Source organism: Pteropus alecto, unplaced genomic scaffold, assembly GCF_000325575.1.
Source record: "Pteropus alecto unplaced genomic scaffold, ASM32557v1 scaffold75, whole genome shotgun sequence".
Lineage (NCBI taxonomy): Eukaryota > Metazoa > Chordata > Mammalia > Chiroptera > Pteropodidae > Pteropus > Pteropus alecto.
Genome location: NW_006440638.1, coordinates 21,516,967 through 21,529,171, shown reverse-complemented (window position 1 = coordinate 21,529,171; position 12,205 = coordinate 21,516,967). Strand labels below are relative to the sequence as shown.

Here is a 12,205-nt window from a genome sequence, read left to right as displayed (position 1 = left end):
AGTTATATAATGTTAGCAATTTTATAGGGCAACTTCTTATAAAGGAACTCATTAACTCCTTCCCATCACTTAACTCATTATATCCTCCAAACAACCATAGAAAGAAGCTATTGTCCCCATTTTACAGATGAGGAAATGGAGGTATAGAGACAGTAGATGACTTGCCGAGGGTCACACAGGAATTAAATGACAGGTAGAATTTGAACCTAGAATACTCTTGACCTATGTGCTTTTCTGTCTCCCATGGAGTTTCCTTGATAGAACCTCACAGAAACTGATAGCCATCCTACCCACAAATCATCCTGCAGGAAAAGCTCAACCTTCCACCTCACTGTTTCACAAGTTGGTTTCCTACCACCAGCTCACATACCTTCCTTTCATTCTGAAGAGGAGCCTGCAATTCGTCAGGCCAACCCCTTAGTCATTTAGTCTTATGTGGAATGATCATATCCCTTTTATCCACAGAGAATGTTTTTTATCTTTAAATGTTAAGATAATGTTATTTTTGGAAAACCTACTGGGTTCAGACCCAGCAGTATTTACATGGATAAATGAGTCAGGCCCATGGGTCTGATCCATCCTCCCTCTCTCTGCACTCACCTCTCCTCCAAGCTGGTTCTTCAGAGATTTATCCCATTCAGATTAAGAAATCCAGACTTTACTTTTCCCTTAGCCAGATTTTTTTTTTAAATTCTAAGATTGAGTAGCAGTGTCAAAGGACCAAGTTCTGACGATAACAATAGCCACTGTTTTCTTAATAGCTCTCTCTAGAAATGTACCATGTGTATGCGTGTGTGTGAATTTTTATAACAAACCAAGAGGCAGTCATCTGCACGATACAGATGGAGAAGCTGGGGCTCAGAAAGGTTTGAATGCCTCTTGTAATTTTGGGTTCAAATCCAGACTCATCAGAACAAATGGGCCCTCCCCATGTCCCATACTCAACTATTTCATCCTCTCCTGTCTATCATCATCAATTCATAAAAGAGGACAAGCGGACTTGGCCCTAATCTGAATCTGGCCCAAATACTATGGGTTTGCTTTTTTCTGTTTCTTTGTTTTAGTTTGGTTTTTTCAGCCCACACAGTTTACATAAAAGTTCAATTTGTCGCCAACACTAAAAAATTGATTTCATGGTTTCTCATGAAAACTGGGATTTTCCTGAAAACTCACAAAATGTGCCAATGCTGGACCTGCACATCTCTGTGTGGCCAGAGACCACTAATGCTTGATGCCAAAGCCATCATGTCCTTGGATGGCCCACCCATCTTCCCACTATGGCTGAGATACAGAGGCCAAGGCCTCAGTGCCATTTACCACTCATCTACTAGTATTTTTCAAACTCACATCTCTCTCAGTAACAGCCAAGAGAACAAGAGATGAACCACAGGGCACAGCACCAAGCCCTGTGCATGCCCAGCCCTTGTGTGCAACAAAGTAGGAAGTATGTCTGTGCACAAGCCAACCTAAGTCACTCTCATGTGAAGACCTATCTGGCCCCTGGAGGCTGTCATGTCTGGACCCTTGCACTCGGCACTACCCACCCAGCCCACCACAGTGGACTCCATTTTGACCACTTACCAAGGGCCCCTGGGGACCAAAAAATGGTGACTGCCACTTGGTCGTGGCAAGCATACTGACTGATGGTGATGTTCTGGGCATCAGCAATTACGTGCTTCCCCACCGGATTCAAGTATGTGGTACAGTCTAGAAAGTTGAGAGAACAAAAACAGTCACATTTAAAAATTTTTTATTTCCAAGTTCATCTCAAATTACGCAGAACACATCTGCAGGTGGCTAAATCCATTCTGTTTAAAGACATGTGCCTCAAGAGCCCAAACACGACATCAAAGGTTGACTGAAAAATCATAAGATGCTGAAACGGGATTTATTTATAGCGTTGTCACTGCCGCCCACTCCCGGAGTTATATTCCAGGTCAGTTTTAGGAGAATCATATTCGGCCTGGGGTTTGTGTATCTGGCATGAACTTTTTTACTAAAATGACATTTTGCCCAAATCAATCATTATTTACATGAGCATTAAAGAATGATTTGAAACAAAACAATGGCTAAATAATCTGGGGTTTATTTATTTTTAGAAGAAACCTAGAGGACAAAGTGACTGGGCAAAAGGAACTAAAATGAGGAACTCATGAGACAGTGATTCACATCAAGACTGTTAAAACAATCCAGTTAGGAGCTGCAAAAAATACTGACTTGACTTAGTGATAAGCAAAGCACCTTCCATGTTAACTAGCATCGTCAAAGGTAAAACTTTTGTTCCCAAACATCATGAATCATCAAAGACACCCACAACACTCACCAAAACCAGAGTTCTACCCTGTTCAAAAAACAAAAAACCTCTGACTCTTTGATTTGGTCTGACAACACCGTTCACTGCCACCTGTCGATGCAGCCAAACCACTTGAGCAGCTGTGCCACCTGGCACTGCTAATTAAACCTTCAAAGTCTGCAAGATCCTAAAAGGCTACCAGAAGCTTCCAGCCAGACTCGGGCTGGGATTTCTGAGAATGCCCGCAGGCCCCTCTTGGCCACTTGTGCATGGAGAACCACCAGCCATCCCCAGCAAACATCAACTCATAATTCTTATGCTGCTTCATCTCCATTTCCTTCTCAATGATTAAATTTGAAAACCCTCTTTAGTCTCTACTACATAAGGTCTTCAATTCCATCCACCTACCGATGACCCCTCTGAAGGCTGGATGTTTTTGAGAAGCATTCAGAAGTGTTTCTAAGAAGCTCAGTGAGTCTGCTGAATTTTCCCCTGAAACTATACCACACATTTGCCATTTTTATGACTAAAAACATTCATTGCATATTTGAAAATGACAAAAGAATATAAGAAAAATGTAAAAATCATTCATAACCTCCTACCACACAGAAATGACTGCTAACATCTAATGGATAGCCTTCAAAGCCTTTTAATGTGCACGTGATATTCCTCCTTTTCAAATTTCTTAATAAAGCACAACACACATGTACTAAAATGCACCTCTCCCCTGCTTTCGTTTTTGTAATTCTCCCTTCTGTAAACTCCCATCTGCTTCAAAAAATAGCCACCTCTATATATTTCAATATTACTTCTTGAGAAAAGATGTTAATAATGAATAAAACTGAATTCTAGTTTTGAAGAAAATTCACTCTCAAAGCATGTAGCATGTGTTCTTTAGGTGCAGAAGAGAATTTTAGAATGTGAAAAAACTTTTTCAACATCTGGTTTAACTGTTCCACACTGTACAAATGAGGAGAGCGCAGCTTGAGAGGTCAGCTGGGTAGCTCAGGATTCCACTGCTGACCAGCCCAGGGGCAGCCTCAGATGCTCATGCAGGCCTCTTGCCATTCCATCCTCAGCACGGAGCTTATGGCTAAAAGGAGCTCTGAATCAGAGGTTTTCAGCCTGTAAAAATCCTGGCTGAGACCAACTTCCCAGCATAAAAAAAAAAAAAAAAAAAGACAAGATTCCCATCATACTTGTGAAGTTCAAACATTTTCATTTATTGAGGTCTCTAATGAAAGAGAAACCTCTGATTTAAACAGCTTTAGGAAAAGATGCATGAACAAGAGCGAATCATGGTGTTTTCTTTTCTTTGTTCATTTCTAATGCCAAAATTAGCACGCTCCGGGTTTCTGTACATACAATTAAGCAAATAAAAAGTCTAAGAATTAAGAAAATGTATTATAAGTTACTCAGGCATTATCCCCTCAGAACCTGAAGAAGAAATGAGAAACGCAACATGAAAGGAGGCAAGGAGACCTGTGAAATTTGGTTTTGACCAAACGGCAAGATAATTTCTTTGTTAACAGCAAATGGCAAAGGAATTGAAAAATAAGATTTTACCGTTTAATACTTTTGGCAAAATCCTGGCAATTGGTTCTTAGCTATTTCAAACAGAGCTAGTAACCAGTCAACAGAGCTGTAACAGGAACTTTCTTGTGGAAGAGAGAAATATCTTTCTCAATGAAAAACAACAAATAAGTATTTTACATAGCCTGGACCCAATTATCAGCAACTCCAATGTTTTGAATTTTAGTTACAGAAAAATTACGGCCAAATGACATTTTGCCAAAATGCAACCAAACTTCAGATATCTTAGGAGTCAATTCGAGTGGTGAATTAAATTCTAATTAAATGCTGAAAAATTAGAAAATAATGACTAAGAGACAGGCGTTAGCACGTGGGCCAAATATCTAGTCCCACGTAAAAAATATGACGCTTTTAAGTTTTACAGGTATAGATCCTTTTTCACAAAACCCCATTATTAAATTTGACATGCAAATATTTGTTTTCAGCGGACCGGAAAATTTTGAACTCTTGAATGTAATACAAGATCTGCCAAGACCAAGAACATATATTAGGAATTAGCTTTCTAACTCAAAGATCCCTTACACATGTCTATACTTAGCTGAATTAACTATCATGGACTTGCAAATCCTTCATTAGCATCAGCATTTACCCAAAATATGCACATACCACTAACACGAAATGTCTGAGTTTCATATTAAGTTCTCACTGATTAACTTAAAGTACCCAGGTCAGCAACTGTGGTTATGAATTTTACATACATATTTGTATCCTAAAATTGTTAGGTTGTATACACAACCTTGAAAACTCTGCTTTAGCAATGATCATTCCAGAGGCCTCATGTGACCTATACCCTTTACTTCCATGAACTTGTAACCCTCCCCAAGAGATGAATCAAATATTAGGAGTCACTAAATATGAGTCAAGCTTCTTATCGACAATTTTACTTGCAAATTATGGCTTATATGGCTACAATGCTCACAATTCTATATAATTACCTTCTTGGGCACGAAAGCAGATGCTTAGAGGGGGGTTCTATATGCAGAATCAGAAAAAGCACCCCAACCCTGACATTAGAAAATAATTCAGACAAGAAAAGTCACACAGCCTTAGGAGAAAGGACTAAAAAGGTGCTTATATTTTAACTCCAGTCGAAACGACTTCTAATATTGATAGATACCAATTACTGAGTGCAGGCCAGTTACCAAGGTAAGCTGGTCATATGCATTACCTTGTTTAAGCCTCAAAATGATGCCAAGCAAGAAACTAATCTTTGCTAAAACGAGGAGAAAATTGAGGCTTGGAGAAGTCAAGTCACCTGCCATAGTTCACAACTGACAGGTATGGAGCCAGGGTTGGAGCACAGGCCTATGTCAGAGACAGCCAACCAGAGGCCCCTGGGCCAACCTAGGACACAGATTCACTTGCCCCACTCTGTGTTTGCTAAAGTTTTTTAAAAAATGCCCATATTAAAAATGTTCATACAAAAATTGCCAATTTCCCACTCTTCCTGGAAATCACACCTAGCTATGCTCAGGAGACATTCCTCAAGGCCACAACAGGCTGGAATGGAGGAGCTGGTGCTCCCTCTGACCCCCGGTGCTCCCTCTGACCTGACATGGGCTACCCAATTTGCCACAGCCCCTACCACTCCCTAGCACCCTGCACTTGGGCAGCTTCACTAGCATGTCCCCTGCAGGGCCCTACAGGCATCTGCGCTTGTTCTTAAGGACATGGCCGTGTCCCGAGGAGATCAGGGGAGGTCTCCATACACAACCTCTTGGAACACGACAGAGGACGCTTGACCTGCCCCAAATTCTTGAGCGGCTTAACTGAGCCTGAGCTGCTTTAGCTCTGTTGACAGACCTGAGCAGGTTCAAAAAATTCCTCAACCCCAGGATCTGCAGTGCCCTTGATCAAGCACGACTGTGTAGGCTTTAGATCACGGAAAGGGCTCCATTCATCGCAGGTCAAGCCAGTTACTTACTGTCATATCGGAAGGTGATGTTGTGCAGCCCGCTGTTCCTGCTGGCCGGCCCCATTCCCTGTGGGAAAACAAGAGAACGAGATGAGGAATGAGGCCAATTTGCTTTTCCAGCACAGATCCCCATGGAGTCAAAATGTACATATGATTGCAGAGACCCAGGGTCATGCCAGTCCCATTTTTTTTCCACTTCGTGTCCCTCGACTGCCAAACTCTCTACAACCCAGGAGATTCCTTACTGCCAGGCCACAGGGATCGTGAGCACTCATTTCTCCTAAGACAACAGGAGCAGGCTGTTCTATGTTTGGGGCCTAAATAATAATTCATTAACAGTAAAATTGGGAGAGAGATATGAGCTGCCAGCTGGAGCCCTACCAGTTGGATATGCTTGGAGCACTGATTGGTTATAAAATTCGCCCACCAGACACTCTGGTCCAAAAGCTCTATTAAGCCATGACAGATAGACAATTCCTCAAGTCTAAGGAAACAGGTTTCTCATTCCAAGACTGGGAATGAGTGTGGGAATAAGCTGTTACTTTTAATGAGAAAATTCTTCACTGAATCTGTACCTATGCTTGGAACATATAGGGTGGGTCATAAAAGAAAAAGAAAAAAGGACTTTAAAAAGTCTAACTCTAACTCTTGGTGATGTGGCTGTTAGCCATCTGCGCTCTTAACAGCAGGGATAACAACTCCGCCAGACTTCCCGCTTTAATTACAGCATCCGCAGAGGGAGCCCCGGAATCTTCCAGTTGGCCTGGCCTTTTCCTAGCCCTACTTATCCATCATGGGAAAGAGCAGCTATACATCTACTGACACTCGTTTAACTGTTTCTGTAATAATCTGCAAATGTGCCACTCTGCATTAATTGCAGAATTCTCTAAAATGTTAATTCTGAAATGCTAAGCGATGGGAAAATATTCTAACCACACAGCTAAAGTTTCCACTCGACAAGAGGGATGTTGGGGAAAACCATATGTTGGCAGCCCGGTATTTAATGGGCCATTGTTACACTGAGACATAACGTGCAGAACACTTCTGATGGAGCCCAGGGTCTCAGACCACAACCCCAGCACAGCCATATGCTACAGGCATGTTCACACTGCTTACCCTGAAGCCAAGCACGCCCGCTGAAACTATATCCCTGAGCTCAGATAAATGTGGACCTTGGGAAAGCACAGCTGCGCGGAAAAGGATGGACAGACAGATGGACACACACACACACACACACAAACACAAACACACACACACACACACACACACACACACACCCCATTCTAATTCAAGTGATGGATAAGCAGTAACAGAAAATCTAAATCAACATGGCACACCAGTCCACGATCCACTGGAGCTTCTTCCTGGTTCACTTCCTTCTCTAGCTTTCCTCCTGCCTTCCCCACATACACAAGGTTCCAGGATTTCTCACCTGAACTGAAACTTCGGAAAGTGTTGTTACTTTATTACCTTCTTGGGCACAAAAGCAGATGCTTAGAGGGGGTTCTGTATGCCTAATCAGAAAAAGCACCCCACTCTGCCATTAGAAAACAATTCAGACAGAAAAAGTCACACAGCCTTGAAAGAAAGAGCCAGAAAGGTACTTGTATTTTAACTCCAGTTGAAATGACTTCTAATATCAATAAATACCAATTACTGAGTGCAAGCCAGCTAGGACATGTGGGCTAGCATGGGGCTTGTCTGGGGTAGGATAGTGATTAACAGAATGAACTTTGGAAGTTGTACAGATGTGTGTTCAAATCTCCCCCTTTGCAGCTGTGTGACCTTGGGCAAGCTTCTAAACCTTCCTGAACCTTGTTTCCCTGAGCTATATATGAAGTGTTTGCATAAAACCTCCTGTGCCATAACTCTTTAGGGACAAAGCCACAGTCTGTGCAGCTAGAGGATGTCAATTTCCAGATGGCCAAGACCAAAGTAACACAGCCAGGCAGGTGACCAAGAAGGAGACAATGCAATCCCCCACAACCCTTTAGTAATGCCCAAGTCATCTTTCTGCTCCCTTACAAATCCCCAGGACATAAATTCACTCACCATCTATTATGAGCCAGACATTATGCTAGGTATGGTGATAAATAAAGCTGCCACTGTCCTGCCCTCAGGAGCGAAGTGGGTCATTCTTTCAAAGAATAACTAGGTACGTAGATCACATGCAAGGTATACAGACAAATATCAAACCACACCCAGACCTCCAAGAATTCTCAGTGCAGATGGCATACAAGGTATATGTAGCTAGGGTAAAAGAACCAGACATAAATAAGCATACAGTATATGAAATGCCACAGGCAGCACCTCAGTAAGAATGAACTAACAATTAGGACGACCTGTACTAGAAGCTTAAAAGAGAGATTGATAACTGGGCTAGAGTGGAGGGAAAAAGGGAGCATCATGGGAGAAAAACAAAAATGCAACCTAGAAGCCAAGGTAAGTACCTTAATCCTTCCATTCTCCAACTGGCTACCAAGGACAAACCTCTTCACTGGGTCAGAATCTCAACTGTTTTGTTGTTGTTGTTGTTGTTGTTTTTTAATATAATCTGCATGACTTTCACCTGGGAAGGGGTGTAAGGAGGATACCTTAAGCCACAAAGAGGAAGCACTTTTCAAAACGGAAATGCGTTCCATTTAACAGTATGCGCCAAGATACATAGGACTCTGGTAACTAATTGTCTTACTTGTAGGATTTTATCAGCTCTTCATTTTGTTCTTCTCCTCCCTGTACTTCTATTGTAACGTGTTTTTAACAGACACTAGGCATTTGCAATGAACAATGCATCATGGAAAGGAGCCCAAGACAGTGAGACTGGCTATATCATGCATACAAGAACCCAAATTCCTCCAAATAAGGTCTCTGTGATGTGGAGCTGTTCCAAGGAGGGAGCCAGTGAGCTGGCCTCAAAGGACAGGAAGACTTGCATGCAGCATCCATTCACTATCCATTGAGCATTCCACCTTGACCAAAGCCCAAAAGGGTTAGGCACTTGACCCTGAACCAGACCCAGGTCCTGATCTCAAGGGGCTTTGGCATTAAGCTGATCTCCTAATATGCAAATCTGCCCTTATTTCTCTGCTCCAAGTCCACCACTGGCTCCCTGTCTTCCTAGACCATTCCTGACATTCCTGCCTACCTTCTTCCAATCACTCCAGGCACTGTACTACAGCTCAGCACATGTTCTTGAGCACTTCCACATTTCCAGAATGGCCTTCATGTAACCCAAGTCCCCACCCCTGTGGGCTTCCTGCCTTAGTCTATCCCCTATCACATTGTGTTCCTGATACATCAGTCTGCCTGTATACTCGAAAGCAGCACAGTAATCCATCCCCACAATTTGACTGGCATGGTACATCTGCCCATATAGATGCAAAGCGGTAATTCTATTCCACAGAAAATCAGAGATCAAAAGACCCTGTGACCATCTAAACCTGGTCATGGAGGTCGAAAGCAAGAGATACCATCACGGGTACCAGCTCTTGCATGCATCGTAAAGACCTTTCATTCTTGGAAGTCACAGAATGCATGGCTTCTCGGCACATGCATCAGACAGACAGTCCACCAGGTTATCCTTGGCTCACACCCAAATGATGTTTCCACTGCTTCAGAGCCCTCAAAAAACACCTGAGAAACAGTGTGCCCAGGCTAGCCCACACACTACTGTTTTCTTTACACTCTATGATAGGCAGAATAACAGTACTCCCAAACATGTCCACATTATAATCCCCAGAAGCTGTGAATGTTACTTTACATAGCAAAAAGAACTATGCAGATGTGATTAAGTTTGAGGGTCCTGAGAAAGAGATTATTCTCGATTATCCAGGTGGGCTCAAGGAAATCACAAAGGGAGATAAGAAGATCAGAGTCAGGAGAAGGAGATGTGACAAGGGAAGCAGAAGGCAGAGACAGAGAGACATTGATTTAAAGATACTGTTATTGGTTTTAAAGACGGCGGAAGAGGGGCTATGAGCCAAAGAATGCAGGCAGCCTCAAGTGCTGGAAAACGGAAGGAATGGATCCTCCTCTAGAGCCTCCACGAGCCAGTCCTGCCAACAGCTTGATTTTAGCCCCATAAAACTCATTTTGGAATTCTGACTTCAAAAACTATAAGATAATACACTTGTGTGTTCTAAGCCACTAAATCTGTAGTTATTGCAGCAGCAATTGAAAGCTAATACACATATAGTTTCAGCTGCAATATGGAAGAAATGGATCTCGATGTCACATACATGGCATGAGTTGTCATTCTCCCCCTCCCACACCCATAGCAAACCGATCATTTGTCACTGCATTCTCTCCTACCCTGGCTTCAGGCAGACAGGAACACTAATCCATCAGAGCTGCTGCTTGAGATTTTGCCATCTTAGATACAGGCTTCTGTGGGCTAGCATGGGGCTTATTTGGGGTAAGATAGTGGTTAACAGAATGGGCTTTGGAAGTTGTACAGATGTGTGTTCAAATCTCCCCCTTTGCATCTGTGTGACCTTGGGCAAGCTTCTAAACCTTCCTGAACCTCATTTCCCTGAGCTAAATAGGAAGTGTTTGAATAAAATCCCCTGGAAAGGGTTGGCGTGGGCACTACGTGAGATGACATATATCCAGGGCTCTGCACAGCAAGTGACATACAGTGAAATGGTTATTTCACACCCAGGAATGATTGTGTCATCATTCCTGAGAAGATTCCCGCTCTGATGAACACGGTGAGAGCTGTGCTACTAGGCGATATATGAGGCAGACAGGGAACGCTCGCAGGAAGTGGCATCTTCAGGTATGATCTGTCTCTAGCATCCAGACCTTGGGGGAGTTGTGGGAGAAGATGCAGATGAACAGGTCAGAGCACGGTGGCAGACTAAGAAATGTGTTCTGCTGATGGTCTTGGTGGTAACTGGGTGACCCAGTGACTCTATCTCTAATAAGTTAGACCAGATGGGGAGAAACTGTAAGCATAAGGCAAAATGACCAGGGCAGCCCCCTATGCCCCACCAAAGCTTGCACCACAGTCCTAGGCCTGGAACATAGTCAGCCCTGATAAATATCAGTTTCTGTCTGAATTAATAAATGATTGAGCCAGACAATATATACATACAAAGAACCCAGGAGGACCTAGGCTGGTATTACAGGGTGATTTACGGGCTTAAAATCTAAGACCTACACTAAGAACACAGATAAGGCAACTTACAAAGCTTGTCAACAGTTTTGGAAACTGTTTTTCAAGAAACAATTCCCAGCTTTTAGCTACTACACCCGTTTTGATATTTAATAAGCCGACAATTAAGAATATATGTTTGTTGCCTATTACTTAAAAACTATAAATGGCAATGCTGTGGCCTCAGGGTGTCACATTCTTAGTTCATTAACCACCCCCATTTGCTGCACAAACGGCAGTTTTTAATTGGCTCCAATGCAAGCTACGAAGCACGCCCCAGGTGCCTGGAGCTCTGTTATGAATACTCTTTCTTAAGCTGGGACCGAGGCAGCAAATGGGAACAAAATGGAGAAAACATCTTTTACTAAGGAAGCGGGAGGAGGGGGAAGGATAACTCGCAAGTGCTCTAAAGGAATAAAATTCAAAAGGCAAAACCCTACACCATTCTCCACTCATATGGCAAAGAAGCAAAGGCCTGGACAAAAAGACAGCCATGGGGCGAGATCCCACACAGAGCAGCCAGCATCACCACCAGGGGCCATCAGATGGCCAATTTCCTGAGGGGGCTCTTGGGGATTCTGGGCCATTTGAAGACACCAATTTCCCAGAGCAACATTTCTAATCCAGCTCCAAAATAGCTTAACTGCCATTTTGGAAAAAAGCATTTTAAAAAGACTATGCTAATTATAGCACCTCCTTTACCAATGAAAGGCAGGCCAGACAGGAAGGCTTAAACAAGACTACTTTCAAATCAAAAAGGAACTTTCAGAAAGCTGGTAATGATTTAGCGAACTGAGTTTGGGTGAAATTTATTTTATTTTATTTTTATTTATTTTTTTTTAGGCAAGGCAACCCTTGGTTGACCTCACAGATTGCAAGGGCCTTGTCAGCTTACAACCTCTTATTTTTTATTTATTTACTTATTTATTTTTTATGCCTACCACACCTGGTCTTCCTAGGTGGTCTGCCATCCAAGTACTAACCAGGCCCACCCCTGCTATTTTTGGGCTAAGGAAATGAAAATCTCTTTATTTCTGACACATAAGAGTTCCATGCCTATATGAAGTCAGAAGATGGAAGCATATAAATTGCTAAGTAAAAATTTGGAAAGAACTACTCTGGAGAATCACTAGCATCAAAATTTGTATGATTAAGAAATAAATTTTTAATGTGTTAGCCACTGAGATTTAAAGTGAGTTTGTACTGGATCATCACTAGAGATACTCTACTATAATGTATTTTAAAGTGA

At 42.5% G+C, this 12,205-nt stretch overlaps 1 protein-coding gene across 1 annotated transcript in view; it reads right to left on the bottom strand.

Annotated features, from left to right (window-relative positions):
* The window catches only part of IL17RD (interleukin 17 receptor D), a 63,070-nt gene that overhangs the window by 18,435 nt on the left and 32,430 nt on the right, over positions 1 to 12,205 (bottom strand). Inside the window, exons 2-3 of the mRNA XM_006917519.3 lie at positions 5,811 to 5,868; positions 1,582 to 1,707 (exon numbers count right to left, since the gene is read on the bottom strand). Of these exons, the coding sequence (XP_006917581.1) occupies positions 1,582 to 1,707; positions 5,811 to 5,868 (184 nt within the window). The remainder of the gene's footprint in view (positions 1 to 1,581; positions 1,708 to 5,810; positions 5,869 to 12,205) is intronic.